General features: G+C 40.5%; 1 protein-coding gene across 2 annotated transcripts in view; it reads left to right on the forward strand.

The window, feature by feature from the left end:
- The window catches only part of pmm2 (phosphomannomutase 2), a 37,462-nt gene that overhangs the window by 22,392 nt on the left and 103 nt on the right, over positions 1-14,967 (forward strand). The window contains exons 6-8 of one of the 2 annotated variants that reach the window (XM_072268750.1): positions 7,062-7,137; positions 9,367-9,482; positions 12,790-12,963. In XM_072268750.1, coding sequence (XP_072124851.1) covers positions 7,062-7,137; positions 9,367-9,482; positions 12,790-12,915 — 318 coding nt within the window. In that variant the 3' untranslated portion in view covers positions 12,916-12,963. Of the gene's footprint in view, positions 1-7,061; positions 7,138-9,366; positions 9,483-12,789; positions 14,955-14,967 lie in introns of those variants that run through there. The other variant, XM_072268749.1, reaches the window with a different exon arrangement.

Consider the following 14,967-nt stretch of genomic DNA (forward strand, 5'->3'; position numbering starts at 1 on the left):
GCGGAACAAGTGCTACACATGCCCTTATACTTCCTCCCTCACTACCATTCAGGGCCCCAGACAGTCCTTCCAGGTGAGGTGACACTTCACCTGTGAGTCAGCTGGGGTGATATACTGCGCCTGGTGCTCCTGATGCGGCCTTCTATATATTGGCGAGACCCGACGCAGGCTGGGAGACCGTTTCGCTGAACACCTGCGCTCTGTCTGCCAGAGAAAGCAGGATCTCCCAGTGGCCACACATTTTAATTCCACGTCCCATTCCCATTTTGATATGTCTATCCACGGCCTCCTCTACTGTAAAGATGAAGCCACACTCAGGTTGGAGGAACAACACCTTATATTCCGTCTGGGTAGCCTCCAACCTGATGCCATGAACATTGACTTCTCTAACTTCCGTTAATGCCCCACCTCCCCCTTGTATCCCATCCCTTATTTATTTATTTATTAGTATTTTTTTCTCTCTTTTTTTCTCCCTCTGTCCCTCTTACTATAACTCCTTGCCCATTCTTTGGGCTCCCCTCCCCATTTCTTTCTCCCTAGGCTTCACATCCCATGATCTTCTCCCTTCTCCAGCCTCGTATCCCTTTTGCCAATCAAGTTTCCAGCTCTTAACTCCATTCCTCCCCCTCCCCCTTCCACTTTCAAATCTCTTACTATCTCTTCTTTTAGTTAGTCCTGACGAAGGGTCTCGGCCCGAAACGTCGACTGTACCTCTTCCTATAGATGCTGCCTGGCCTGCTGCGTTCACCAGCATTTTTCATGTGTGTTGCTTGAATTTTCAGCATCTGCAGATTTCCTCGTGTTTGCTTTACAATAGGTTTGGTCATATTGTGCAAATGACCCTTCAACTTCTAACTATGCCATGTGTGGCAAACAGCACATTCTCCCAATGTGTCAATATTACAGACTTCAGATAATACAAGTTAAAGCAAATTAAATTAAACATTTACACTGAAAGTTTATAGAATGCAATTTCAGCCAAAAAAGGAGTATTGTGGAAATGTGGTAAGTAACTGTGTAATAAAGTAAGTCTGTGATTTTGTTTCCAAACATTTTTCAGCAGCAAGTGATTTGTTGAGACTTTGTAGCAGTAAGTGTTGTTTCTTTTTGGTTGGGAGATTGTACCTTATGGGGCTACTTGGGGATCAGTGCTACGGTGCTAATTATTCAGAAAAAATGGTTAATAGTTTGCATAAGAGGACCCGTTGTGACTGAACGAATTCACCGGAGTGACGCTAAAGCTGGTGATGGTAGAGATGTTTGTTCAACCCAACAAACAGGCATCATTGTGGAGGCACGTTCAGTAGAGGCTCACAAACCCAAAGATGCATCACATTTTTATATCTTTAACATCAAACGTTAACAGTAGATGATTCAATATAATTTCAATAGTTACAATCACATTGTTTACTTCAGTACTTTGGGTTGCCAGATAGTTCCTTTGAGATACATATTGGAAGCATACTGTAACAGATAAGACACCAATGAGGGTCCAAACACCTTTGGGAGAAACTAATTAGCACAAATATTCCAAAACCTTTTGACGATAGAGCCAAATACCTAAAATTAATGTTGTCAGGGCTGTCTCCGAGTACACAAATATGGTAAGTACACAAAAACTCTTGACTGCCTTTATTTGTGATTGTGTTTGATGTGCAGTGACAACATCCATCTGGTCTGCCAGCTTCCAGTCAAGTCACAATGGTGCAAATAACGTAGCCATGTTGCGTGGTTTGAAGCAATCCAATGAATACAACCCTTACCCCACCACCACTTCCCAACCCCATGTCTCTCTAGCTCCACTGTCACCTCTTGGGTTCTTGGAGCCTCCATCTTCTTCCCACCCCAGCTTCCCTGAACACTCCAACCCTCCTCTCTCCTCTGGCACCGCCAACTCTTTTCGCCACTCTGATCCTAGCTCCAATCCTTGCCATGTCTTCACCATTCCCTTTGACCTTCTGAATGATCTTGGCAACCGGTCTTTTGGATCAATATACAGGAGGGTTTGTGACCTCTAGTCGAATAGTTGCAAGGACTTCGCCCCAGTGGCACCCCCTCCTGGACTGTCCTTTTGATCACTGGCCCAGCCATTGAAAGGGCCCTGCATATCTGTTCACTGCCCATTCAGCTGGGGTGGCTGCCATCCAACCCTGTCTATGATTTCTTCTCTCTTGGTGTGCCTTGCTATTGATGTTGTGAAACTTGATGTCTCAAGCTTAACTCGGATCCTTTCCTATCTATTTTCCCCAATATCTTTCTATTCTGATCTGTACAACTAATTATCTGTCACCAAGAACCAGCCTTCATTACAAAGTATAGTTGCCATTATATTTCTAAGTTCACTGACAAGCTCTCTCCATTTGCATTTCCATTCTTTTTCATCTGTGGGTCTACTTCCATCGGTTGTGGTCAGATGTGGTATGGAGCTGGTGTTCACTTAGATTCTGTGTAATGACGTTGTTAGTGGGTGGAATTGATTCCTTGTTCTGTCTGTGAGGGTGACGAGGAGAGTTGTTCTGTTTAACCTGAGTCCAGTTTTTCCGCTGGCTGCCTCATTGGGTCTGTACACAAACACAGATGTCATCTGTTCCGAGCACAACCTGCGGTCCTATCCACCTGGGAGGAAACCTGTCTTTTCAAGCTGCTTCCCTTCCATGACTTGCTCACCCTTGGGAGGACTATCTTTGCCCTCTCTGATCAGCGATTGTTTGTTGCTGTTGTTCTTTTTGCAATATGTTTGCTCTCCCTGTCTTGTCTGTTATTTCTCCCTTTTCCAAATCTATAATCGCACCTGCCTTACTCAGTATACCTATCCCCTGGACAGGACCCTCATTGTTTGGGCACACCCAAAAAAGTCCGCAGAAAGCTGCACTCCCTCAATCTCAAACACCTGAGGCTCTCTTATCCTGCCAGTAGTTGTTTCACCTCCTGCACTGGTACTGTAGATCACCTCTCCAATCATGGGCAAGGGTAGATCAGTTATCAACACTGATGACCCTGTATCCTGATAAACCCTTTGTGTACGTCCATGGCCAGTACTTGCAGTGGAGGCTATTGCCAGCCATTTGTCTGACCTGGATGTTGTCCTCACCAGCTCTATGATCTGGTCGGCAATCAGCTGAGACAGAGGGCATTGGTGCGGCTTCTGCCCATTTTGGTGAGCGACTCTCACACCTTCTTCCCTTATTAGGACACTGCCTCCAACCATGGCCTGAGAAGCCACAGCTGAAACAAATCATCTCCTTTGCCCTTCTGCATTTATTGGTTGCTGGCACACAAAGCAAGTTCTCTGTGACATCGCAGCAGCTACAGTACAGCCACTTTACGACAACTTCTCTCCCTCTGGTCTGTCTCCCCAGCCCATGACACTATCGCAGAGTAAGTTGATCCCACCGCTCTTCCCAAATCTAAAACTTCCTGGAGGGCTGAGCTCAGGCCTGCCTTCATTATTTTCAGGAAAAATGAAACATCTCTCCCTGGATCATTCAACCATAAATTCTCCTCATATCCTTGATAATTACGCTCTGCATAATCAGTGGTAGGCTCATTTTTCTTTATTATTGGCATTCCAGTAGTTGCCTATGTATCATTCTGCACAACTTGGGCCAAAACATCCCAGATATTCCTCAGACATTTTGCTTTTACCAATACGAGTATATCTTTTAGGTGCATCTGGTGAATTTCGACGATTAAGTTCCAAGTAAAGTTCATCATCAGAGCATATACGTGTCACTACATGCAACCCTGAGGCTCTTTTTCTGCAGGCATATCTATATAACAGTTACTGTAACCTGTAAACATCAGGAACTATAAATGTAAACAAACTGTGCAAATGCAGATATAAATAAATAGCAATAGATAATGAGCATGAAATAACAATATAACAGAGTCCTTAAATAAGTGTAGCTGTATGTTGTTGTTCAATAGCCTCATGGTTGAGAGGTAGTAACCATTCTTGAACCTGGTAGTGTGAGTCCTGTGGCACTTGTACCTTCTACCTGATGGCAGCAGCAAGAAAAGAACATGACTTGGGTGGTGAGGACCTTTGATGATGGATGCTGCTTTTCTATGGCAACTTTCATGTAGATGTGCTCAGTGGTTGGGAGGGCTTTACCCGTGATGTATGGGGCTGAATTCACTATCTCTTGTAGGATTTTCGGTTAAAGGCATTGGTATTTCTATAAAAGGCCTTACTGCAACCAGACAGTACCCTTTCCACCACAGATCTATAGAAGTTGCCGAGGTTTTCAATGGCATGCTGAATCTCTGCAGACTTCTGAAAAAGTAGAGGCACTGCCGTGCTTTCTTTGCGATAATAATTTATAAGTTGGTTCCAGGACAGGTCCTCTGATTTAGTGACACACAGGAATTTAACGTTACTGACCCTGTCCACTTTTGATCCCCTGATGATTACTGACTCATGGATGCCTGGTTTCCCTCTCTTGAAGTCTACAATCAGTTCCTTGGTCTTATTGAGTGAGAGGTTGTTGTTATTACACCACTCTTGCCATGTTTTCAATCTCCCTCCTGTTTGCTGATTCAACCCTTTTGATACATTCCACAACACTGGTGTCACCAGCAAAATCATTTCCTCCGAGTTTGTGCCAGAATGCTCGGCTTCTCCCCAGGTTGAGGGGTAGTTACCAGGGTCAAGGCCTGTCTTGTATCATCAAGGTTCTCAACCTGATGTCTGACCTCAATAGGTATCACCCCAACAGATCTTCTAGGTTATAACTTTTCCCTCAAATATCTCCACACTAATTCCCATACTAAGCAAAGTATGAAGGAAGGATAAAAGTTAAACAGTACACACTTAAAACCACAGATTATGCACTCTGCAATCTTCCACTTACATGCTGCTGAACTCAATACCTGTTTTATTCCTTTCCATATAACAATCTGTTGACGTCAAAGTTTCAAACTTATTCTTGAAACACACGAACAAGCTCAAAAACAAGTATGCTACTGTACAGTTTCTCTAATCAAGTACACACACACCATGTTTGAGATGCTAAGTGACAGCATCCGGCTGGTCTGCCAAGTCACAATGGTGCAAATAACTTGGCCTGTTGCCTGGTTTCATGAAAGCTAATTAATACAACTCCCATTGTCTTAACATTGATTCTTGCATATGCAATCTCTTAGTCTGTGAAGCAGCCTGTGCTTTTAATGTCAATCCAGACCATTGCCTATTTTTTATTGTCGTCAACGTTTCTTGGTTTTTATCTTGCTCAGTGGTTTCCAAAGTGGGTGAAATCACCCCTCTGGGGATGGTAGGCTTTCAAAGAGGTTGATAAAAATAAAGGGGGCAGGGGGGACAGCTGAGGGATTACGAGCTTAATTTAAGAAATGTATTACTTATAAATATTTGATTCTCAATGCTTCATAGTTGATGGCAATGATCACGTAATCACCTCATCTCTTGCTAACCCACTGTTCTCTTAGACTTTGCTTGAAGCGCATTATAGTTGTTGAAAAGCAATAAAGCAATGTGACGCTTCTGTATTTGGCTTATTGTGGGAAATCTGGACTGAAGAGATTGTGTTATTTACAAGCCCAGCTTGCACATTATTACCGTTCATTACTGTAGTACAGTTTTCAAACTCTACTCACACAGTGACTAATTTTCTGTGAGTTCGGGTACAGCGTTCAAAGGCGGGAAGTTCAGAATCTCCCCTTCTGAATGGCCTTGACCGCATTCCTCTAGCCCACAGCCTAACTGAGACATTGCTGCCCCACTTTATGTACCTTTAGGCCGAGAGTCGGGTTTTGCCTGAGCTATGATGATGTCCTAAACTTTCCCCTTTATTGATCTCAACACGTGAGGTTGGACTTGAAACAATAGGCATTTGACCATGGCCATTGATCCATAATGAAAATGGCAGAATCAGACCAAATGAAAAAGAGGTGCAGACAGTATAGTGTGTGGTATCTGAAATATGGATTTATACCAGCACCAAGCAGCCAATGTTGTCTTGTGTGTGAAAAAGCTTTTTTAAATGAGGGAATGAAACTGCCCAGGCTGATTGACCTTTAAAGAGAATACACTCTGATAAAGCAAACAAGAACTTGGCTTATTTTCAGTCACTTTGTGAAAACTTTCAGAAATGGAAAACATTCCAAAATATGTTTGCCAGCACTTCTCAACAAAACATACAACATTTCATTGCTCATTGCTAAATCTGGACAGCTCCATACAATTTGAGAAGAACTGATTCTGCAGCAGAAAGCGAGGTTCTGAGTATGGTTTTGCCTAAGTCATGAGACCAAATATTTAAAGTGATTCTGCTCAGTGACAACTCTGATCACAAAGACAAATAGATGAAATTGCTGAGAATATGGAAGACACTTTGTGCAACATACTTGGGATCACAGAATTTGCTCTGCATTTAGATGAGTCAACTTTGCCAATCAACAAATCTGCTATTTTGTTATGTTTGCTTCATAAAAGTTGAATGCATGGTTCAAGAGGTGTTATTTGCAAGGGGATTAGAAACAGACGCAATGTGCAAGTCAGTATTTTGCGTTGTTGAGTGATTTTTCAGATGAGGACATTTCACTCACTAACATTCTTCCTTGTGCAACCGATGAGATACTGTCAGTGATAGGACAGTACTGTGGGGTTATTACTTTCTTGAAAAAACATTTACCAATCGCTGTCTAATTCACAGATGACATCTTGTCACAAAAAACCCAAGTGATCGGCTGCACAAATCATTGAATATTGTTAATGATTTTGCATGTATTTTCTACTTGTTCTGATCTGATGAAATAATAGAATTTTCATTAAGGTGAAATATTAATTTAGCCCTTTTGTAAACCGATAACTTGGAAATTGAATAATTTGTATTGAAAGAACTGCACATTAGCAGTTTGAATGTATAATTTAACTTTCCATTGCTTTTATTGTGTTGAGGAAATTTGTAGTAATGAAAACCAACTCCTAAACTCAACTTGGTAACTGATTTACATGTAGAAGGTATACAGAGATTATTTTTGTTCAGCTGTATATTTCTTACTGATACATCTTGGCATCTAAAATTTGCTTTGTTTCATAACAGAAAGAAAAAATCAGAGAAAGATTTGTGGCTGATTTACAAAGAGAATTTGCAGGGAAAGGGCTCACCTTTTCTATAGGTAATTATAATTCTCTTTACTATGTAGGAAAATGGGGAAAAAACGAGTTTGAAATAGTTACGGCAAATGTATGATTAAAAACAGAAACTAGTAATCCTTCATTGTTCTGCAACACCTTGTCAGAAAAAAAATCATGTAATTTAATAAAATAATACATTGTATAAAGCTGTTCTATATTTTTCAATTTACTTTTGCTTTGCTTTACTGAGATAATCATTGCATTGAGGACAGGTATGCAGTCAAATAAGGGTAAGTTTATGACAGCCCAAAGCTGTAATTTTAATGAGCCTTTATTTAAACAATCAAGAACAAATATGTTCAGGAGAAATCAAGTAGAATGTCTGAGAATCAAACAGAATTTTATATCTTTTACTAACTGATAATGATGATGATGGACGAGATTCAGACTATCTAAGGTAGAAGCAATCTTAAGAACTCTTAAGTTTCTACATATGTTTGAGATGCATGTCCCCGCTAGGTAATTGTTTTTCAATGATGCTTATGCCTTAATACTATAGTAGCTCCAGTGTCCGGTCTATTCAGATTTTGTTCTCAACCATCTAGTACAATTCACACTTATTTACATTTTTATTTCCGTGGTCCTGATCTCAAGTGTTTCATGCCATGGAGGTTTTATGGACCTTGTGTGATTGGATACATGTTCCCATGGCACAGTTTCATCTACCTTGATATGGCCCATTATATTCCCTCCATATTTGGTCTCATGGTCATATCTCGATACAGTATACAGTATACATGTGTATACATCTCCTATGCATGTGTTAAGGAGCCAGTCAATGTCTGTATAAATACTATAGTTAGTTTATAGGACTATTTGTGTCAAGTGGGTACCCTCAGCATCAACCTCTGGCAGCTGCTTTTGTAACAGAGAGCAGATTGTTTACTATGTGATTTCAATATGAATCATTAGAAGAGTGCTTCTGCAAAACAATATAGAAATATGGGTTTGAAGCCTGGTTCTTAGCATCCATATTTCCTATATTAATATTATAGATTATGAGGACACTCAGTCCTCGTTTATTGTCATTTAGAAATGCATGCATTAAAAAATGATACAACGTTCCTCCAGAATGATATCACAAGAAAAACACAGGCCAAACCAAGACTAAAACTGACAAAACCACATAATTATAACATATAGTTACGACGGTGCAAAACAATACCATAATTTGATAAAGAGCAGACCATGGGCACAGTCAAAAAAAAGTCTTAAAGTCCGGAGAGACTCATCATCCTACGCAGGCGGCAGAAGGGAGGAACTCTCCCCGCCATGAACCTCCAAGCGCCGCCAACTCGCCGATGCAGCACCATTGGAAGCACCCGACCGCAGCGGACTCTTGAGTCCGTCCGAAAACTTCGAGCCTCTCCGACACAGCCTCTCTGAGCACCATCCTCTGCCAAGTGCTTCAACCCCACCCCAGCCGCCAAGCAACAAGCAAAGCTGAGGGCTCAGGGCCTTCTCCTCCGGAGATTCGGGACCGCACAGTAGCAGCAGCAGCGAAGCAGGCATTTCAGAAGTTTCACCAGATGTTCTTCTGTGCTCTCACGTCAGTCTCCATCAAATCAGGATTGTGCACGGCCCCCTACTTGACAAATAACAGACATCACCACCGGAGTGACTGCTGCGAGCTGCGTCGCGCCGCCGGCTTCTACAGAATATTATCCCACTGATTCTCAAGCAGCTTGTATCCTGTTAATCCACCTCACACAAATAAAGAGACCAGTAATTAAGTAAACTATATTTTTATGTAATTTCATATGGAATGCATAATGTCTTATGCAGTTTATTAGAAATCAAATTCATTTTGACTTTGAGACCAGAACTGAAGACCATGATTAGTCAAACCATGAAGTACAGGGAGTTCATGTTTGGACTTGCAGACTGATTTGATCTAGCTGATTTTGTTCCTCACTACTGTTGGAATGATCTCCAAAATTTTCACCATGGGTAAGTATGGCTTCTCAAGACAAGTCCAGCAGCTGCCCAGTTTCAAGACCCACACTTGCCTGTTTTAAGCATCAAACCAAATATTTTGTTGGTTGATTGTATAACTACCAAGGAGATTCTTGAAGGATGTGTGCTAAATCTTGATTACAATAATAATAGTAAACATTTCATGTGTTATTTATAGTTATTAGCACAAGAGGTTTCAGCATTTGAAAGTGCAGCGTCATGTCAAACCTGTTTTACTTTTTCCAATTCTCTAGGTGGGCAGATCAGCTTTGACGTGTTTCCGGATGGGTGGGATAAGCGATACTGTCTGGGAATCCTCGAGAAAGATAACTTAAAGACCATCCACTTTTTTGGGGATAAAACTTCACCAGTGAGTTAAGAGTGTTTTAATACTGCAAAAATTAATGTATTAAAATTTCAAGTGACCTTATGGAACCGGACTGGAATCACTTCATTTAGAGTGGGAAGCCCAGTGCAATATAACACGATGTAGAACTTCCATTCTGTTACCACACCAAGACCAATGCCTGTTTATACTTACCTTAGCTCCCTTCTCATTACTCTGCCCCCCACCCCAAAGTATCCCTTCTCCTAAGCCTCCCATCCCTCCTTTTAGTCCCATACCTCACTTCCCATCTCCCATCACCATTCTCCCAATTGTTCAGTCCCAAGTTTAACTTGTTACAATAAAGTCACTTGGGAATACTAAATCAACTGCATGAGTTTTCAAACGTTTTGAAGATTAATTTGCTTACAAACACAAAATGCTGGAGGACCTCAGTGGGCCAGGCAGCACCTATGGAAAAAAGTAAGGTCGGCGTTTCGGGCTGAAACCCTTCGGAACAGTCCTGGAGGGTTTTGGCCCAAAATGTTGACTCTGCTGTTCTCCATAGTTGCTGCCTGGCCTGCTGAGTTCCTCCAGCATTTTGTGTGTGCATGTTGCTTGGATTTCCAGCATCTGCAGATTTTCCCTTGTTTGTGGATTGATTGTGCTTAGCTTTTCTTCCATTTTCAGTATTTCTTAAATAGCTGATTCTGTTTCTAGTTGGTGGTTAAGACATCGGTCTAATGATCTGAAGGTCGCTAGTTTGAGCCTTAGCTGAGGCAGCGTGTTGTGTCCTTGAGCAAGGCACTTAACCACACATTGCTCTGTGACAACACTGGTGCCAAGCTGTATCAGCCCTAGTGCCCTTCCCTTGGACAACGGCGGCATGGAGAGGGGAGACTTGCAGCATGGGCAACTGCCAGTCTTCCATACAACCTTGCCCAGACCTGCGCTCTGGAAACCTTCCAAGGCGCAAATCCATGGTCTCACAAGAATAATGAATGCCTTTTTCTTTTTTTTTTTGTCATACCTCAGATTATCTATGGGAAGGTAGGGAGTTAATAGAGAAAACAGGTTACACCATAAATTCATAGAACAGTTTTTGTGGTCCTTCCTGAGGCAGCAATCTGCAGTATCAGGAAGGGTAGGGCTTTGCACCAGTGCACGTTTCTTTTGAAGCTCTGGGTTTTATGTAATTGTGAATGCTCAGATTGGAGAACCATGAACTCCTTAACAAATAATCATTCAGTGAGGCAGTAGTTAATGCAGTATCAGTTAGAGGATTCTCACTCCTGTTTAACACCATTCCACCTTCTGCCTATAGAGCTTTAATGACAGTGTAGAACTTTGGCTGACAAGCAAAATTCCTTCATCAGGTTTTACATGGGAAATTGGATTGAACTCCTGTTGGTGTATTACATTTTGTACCAACAGCAAATATGATTATAATAAAAACATTTGTTTCTAAAAGTGCATTTTAACACTTATTGGAAGTTTTCACCAAAAATACAAGCTGAAACAGGATCTTGGAGGTTTCCTTGATTGCTAAGGAGTATGTGATTAAAGTGGAACTAAGTTTAATCTGGTGCAGTCAGAATCTACACCAAAGTGTTCAGATATGCAACCTGTGACATGCACCTGTTACAGATTAATTTTGTGACAATAGGAGCATTTACTTGACACTGATGTTCCACTGCACCAAAAAAGCTCTGCTGTCTAATTTTGAGACGTGCTTGTTGCTTTAGCTCATGCCTGATTTTATTGATTCAGTGGAGAGCTTTTACAAATCATTTTTGTAAAAATGGGCTCTTTTTGTCAAAAAGCAACCATTGAGAGTAAATATTAACACCTAGCTGAAAGCCAGGGTCATTCTATTAACTTCCTAGCACAAACTGAACAAAGAGATTAAGCTCTGTACTGGAACAAATCAGCTAGATGCCCTCAGGCCCAGCATACCAGCAAGCTGCCAATGTCGGCCAAAATTCTTTTCTACTAAAGCAATCTCTCAATAGAGGATAACTTGCTTCCACTGTTTTTAATAGCCATGGGGTATTCGTTGTAATATGCAAACCATTGACTGTCCCACTGATGGGCCAGGAGGTAGGGACAAGGAAAACTACTGGGTAGTTTGTGACACACATCAAAAACGTCCTGACGAAGGGTCCCAGCCTGAAACGTCGACTGTACCCCTTCCTAGAGATGCTGCCTGACCTGCTGCGTTCACCAGCAACTTTGATGTGTGTTGCTTGAATTTGCAGCATCTGCAGAATTCCTCATGTTTGGGTAGTTTGTGAGATGGTATGCTCCATTTGTCACTTTTACAGGGTATTTCTGTGCACCTGCTGCATAAATTTAAAGTTTTTAATACCACCTTCAATGCTTTTTCTCCATTTTGCATAGTCATGTGCCAGATTCCCAGATGTGAGGACATCCATAAATCCTGGCTGTTGAAAGGCTTATCCCTTTAGAACTCAGGTCACCACTGTGGCAGAGGAAGATGACCAGAGCATGACTGGTTGATTCATGGAGGCAGGATACCATAGCTTATCACAGCATTTCAAAACCACAAGCTGCACTTTTTAAAAATGTGTATTTAAGACACTAACACGAGGAAATCTGCAGATGCTGGAATTTCAAGCAACACACATAAAAGTTGCTGCCTGGCCTCCTTTAAGACACTGTTGGTTAATCTGGTTTACCTGAATACAGCTGGTTCCTTCCTCCACCTTTAAAACTCCCAGTGCAGACGTTGTGGGTTCAAGCTGCCTTTGAAGCCTACGTTATTAAGGCATTTACCAATATCCAGAGTGTGCATAGAAACTTTACTTGTACCATAGAGAATAAAGGAAGGTCAGGACCAACATATTTCTCAGCTTACAGCTAAAACTTTACCTCATTAAATTATTGATAAGTTCAGTACCAATGTCAGGAAAGTTATCTTCATGTGGTGCATTACTACCGCAATGCCTCCCCAAAATAGGGAATACTGCCAATCCTCCCCAAAATAGGGAATACTGGATCATTCCACAGGTAAAGTAATAAAGAGAAAGGGTTCACATTTCGGGTGAAGAACTGTTTCCTGCAATTTCTAATCGGAGTTCTATGCATAATTTGACTAAAGCACCACTTCAGTCTGAATTCCTGCATAAGTCCTATTCAACATTAAAGGATTCAGAATATTTTAAATGATCTTTATATTTGTAATCTACATTGTTTTTTGCCTTCCATTGAGCTACCATCAATCTGTCTAATATCCTAATGTAAAAACTCCTCAGATTAACTATGATATGAATTGTTTAGAAAACAATCCATTACAGTTCTTCTCTAATCACAAGTTACCTTTCATTTGCAGGGAGGGAACGATTATGAAATCTACATTGATGCAAGGACTATTGGTCATTCTGTGACGTGCCCAGGAGACACTAGGAGGATTTGTGATGAACTGTTTTTCAACTCAAGTGCCAGTACTCAATCATAAAGTTGTGGATGTTGGAAATGCCAAAGACGACTCATTTTCCAATGTGAAGTAAATACTTGAATTATATCTACAATGTCTAGCACTTGTAACTATTTGTACAGTAATCCTGCACAACAAAAAATCACTACATTTTGATGGAACAAGATCTGACTGTTAATAGAAGATTCTTTCAATGGACCTTTAAAGTAGAATCTTGCATAGATATTAAACTTAGATTGACTGACTAAAAGCAATTAGAAACTATTTACTTTATAACATAGGCAGGGAAGTAATGTAATGAATGAATTATGTCACCCTTTCCAAAATGACATTTCCTTTTTACAGGGGGGAAAAAAACAGCTAAATTACAAATCAGGACCAAAGTTGTCAACAAGAATAACAAACACTGTTACTTGTATCTCAACATAGAATTTAGTTTTTAGATTTGCTTAGCATGTGTGTGCTGGTCACAGGGAAGGATGGTGTATGTTGCAAGAAATTCTACTGTAGTAGTTTTGATCATGCCCATTGGTTGATAGACTTTAATAACAATCATACAAATCATTGTTATGCAGTGGTCATTTATCATGATTTTTTAAACTGATGTTGACTGTTCTATTGTTTCATAATTAAATATTTGGGACCACAGTTACTGGTTAAAATCTTCTTTCAGGCTGAATCTTACATTGGTTTTTAGCTGTAAGAATGGCTGTCAATTTACAACTGTTCTACCTCCAGACGTGCATGTGAAATAGACTAATTTAATAAAAACTGTATCCCAGTGAGGGAAAGCAATTTTAACTGCCTGTTGCAACCAACCTTTTTCATTCCATACGATGTAAAAACAATATCTTCATCACTATATAAATTTTAATGGAAACAGCTAGTTATAAATTCAACATATGACGTTGTGTCATGTGACACTGGTTTATGTCATGACTGAAATGAGAAAGATCTATAATAGATTTAATTAGTTTGCAAGTTTGATTCTGTAAACTATGACATTTAATTCTGTGCACTTCAAGGCTTTAATTACCAAAAAAAAATTTAAAATATCATGTAGCTTATATTCCAAGAAAAATTGACTGTAGTCATGTAGTTTAGAAAAGTTGCTCAAGGAGAAAACCATAACCAAAATGTATACATGAAATAATGTCCTTTCTTTATAAACCTTTAATCTGCTGCACTATGGATTGCAGTTCTTTTCATTTACAATGAAAACAGATATTTACATGTAATAAAGCTCCCATTCAATGCCATGGCTTCACCTCACTCTTTTTTACAAGTGCATTTGATTTTTTGAAGTTGTGAACTTGGCCAGTAAACATGGTGCATTTTGGCAGCTCCACTGAGCCACTAGATAATGGAGTGATCATTCAGGCTGGGGAGTAGATTGCCAGTGAGTAGGTTAGATTGCCCTAGACTGTGTTGGGAATTCAGTGTTAGAATCATCGAGCCACAGCAGAGAAACAGGCCCTTTGGCCCATATAGTCCATGCCAAACTATTAATCTGCCTAAATCCCACTGATCTGCACCTCGACCATAGACCTCCATATACCCCTCTCAGCCACATACCTATCCTAACTTCTCTTAAGTGTTACAATTGAACCTGCATCCACCACTTCTGGCAGCTTGTGCCACACTCTCAACACCCTCTGAGTGAAGAAGTTCCTCTTAAAATATTTCACCTTTCACCCTTAACTATGACATCTAGTTCTAGTCTGACCTGACCTCAGTGATAAAAGCCACTTGCATTTAGCCTATCTATACCCCTCATAAACTTGAACAAACCTCCTTTCACTCTCCTGTGATCCAGGAAATAAAGTCCTAACTATTCAATCTTTCCCTATAGCTCAAGTTCCAACAACATCCTTAAGTTTTCTCTGCACTCTTTCAATCTCTGAAGATATGTTCTTCAGCTGAAATGTTTGATCTCCAACAACCATCATTTACTTTTTTCTGAGGTTTATGCCAGCTGCTTGAATTATCTGTTTTGCATGTACAATCTGAAAATAAGTAGTAACCAAAATAGCATAGCTTATCTGCCCAACATCTTATTCTGTCCTTTGTTTT

The sequence above is a fragment of the Mobula birostris genome, chromosome 9, assembly GCF_030028105.1.
Source record: "Mobula birostris isolate sMobBir1 chromosome 9, sMobBir1.hap1, whole genome shotgun sequence".
Taxonomy (NCBI): domain Eukaryota; kingdom Metazoa; phylum Chordata; class Chondrichthyes; order Myliobatiformes; family Myliobatidae; genus Mobula; species Mobula birostris.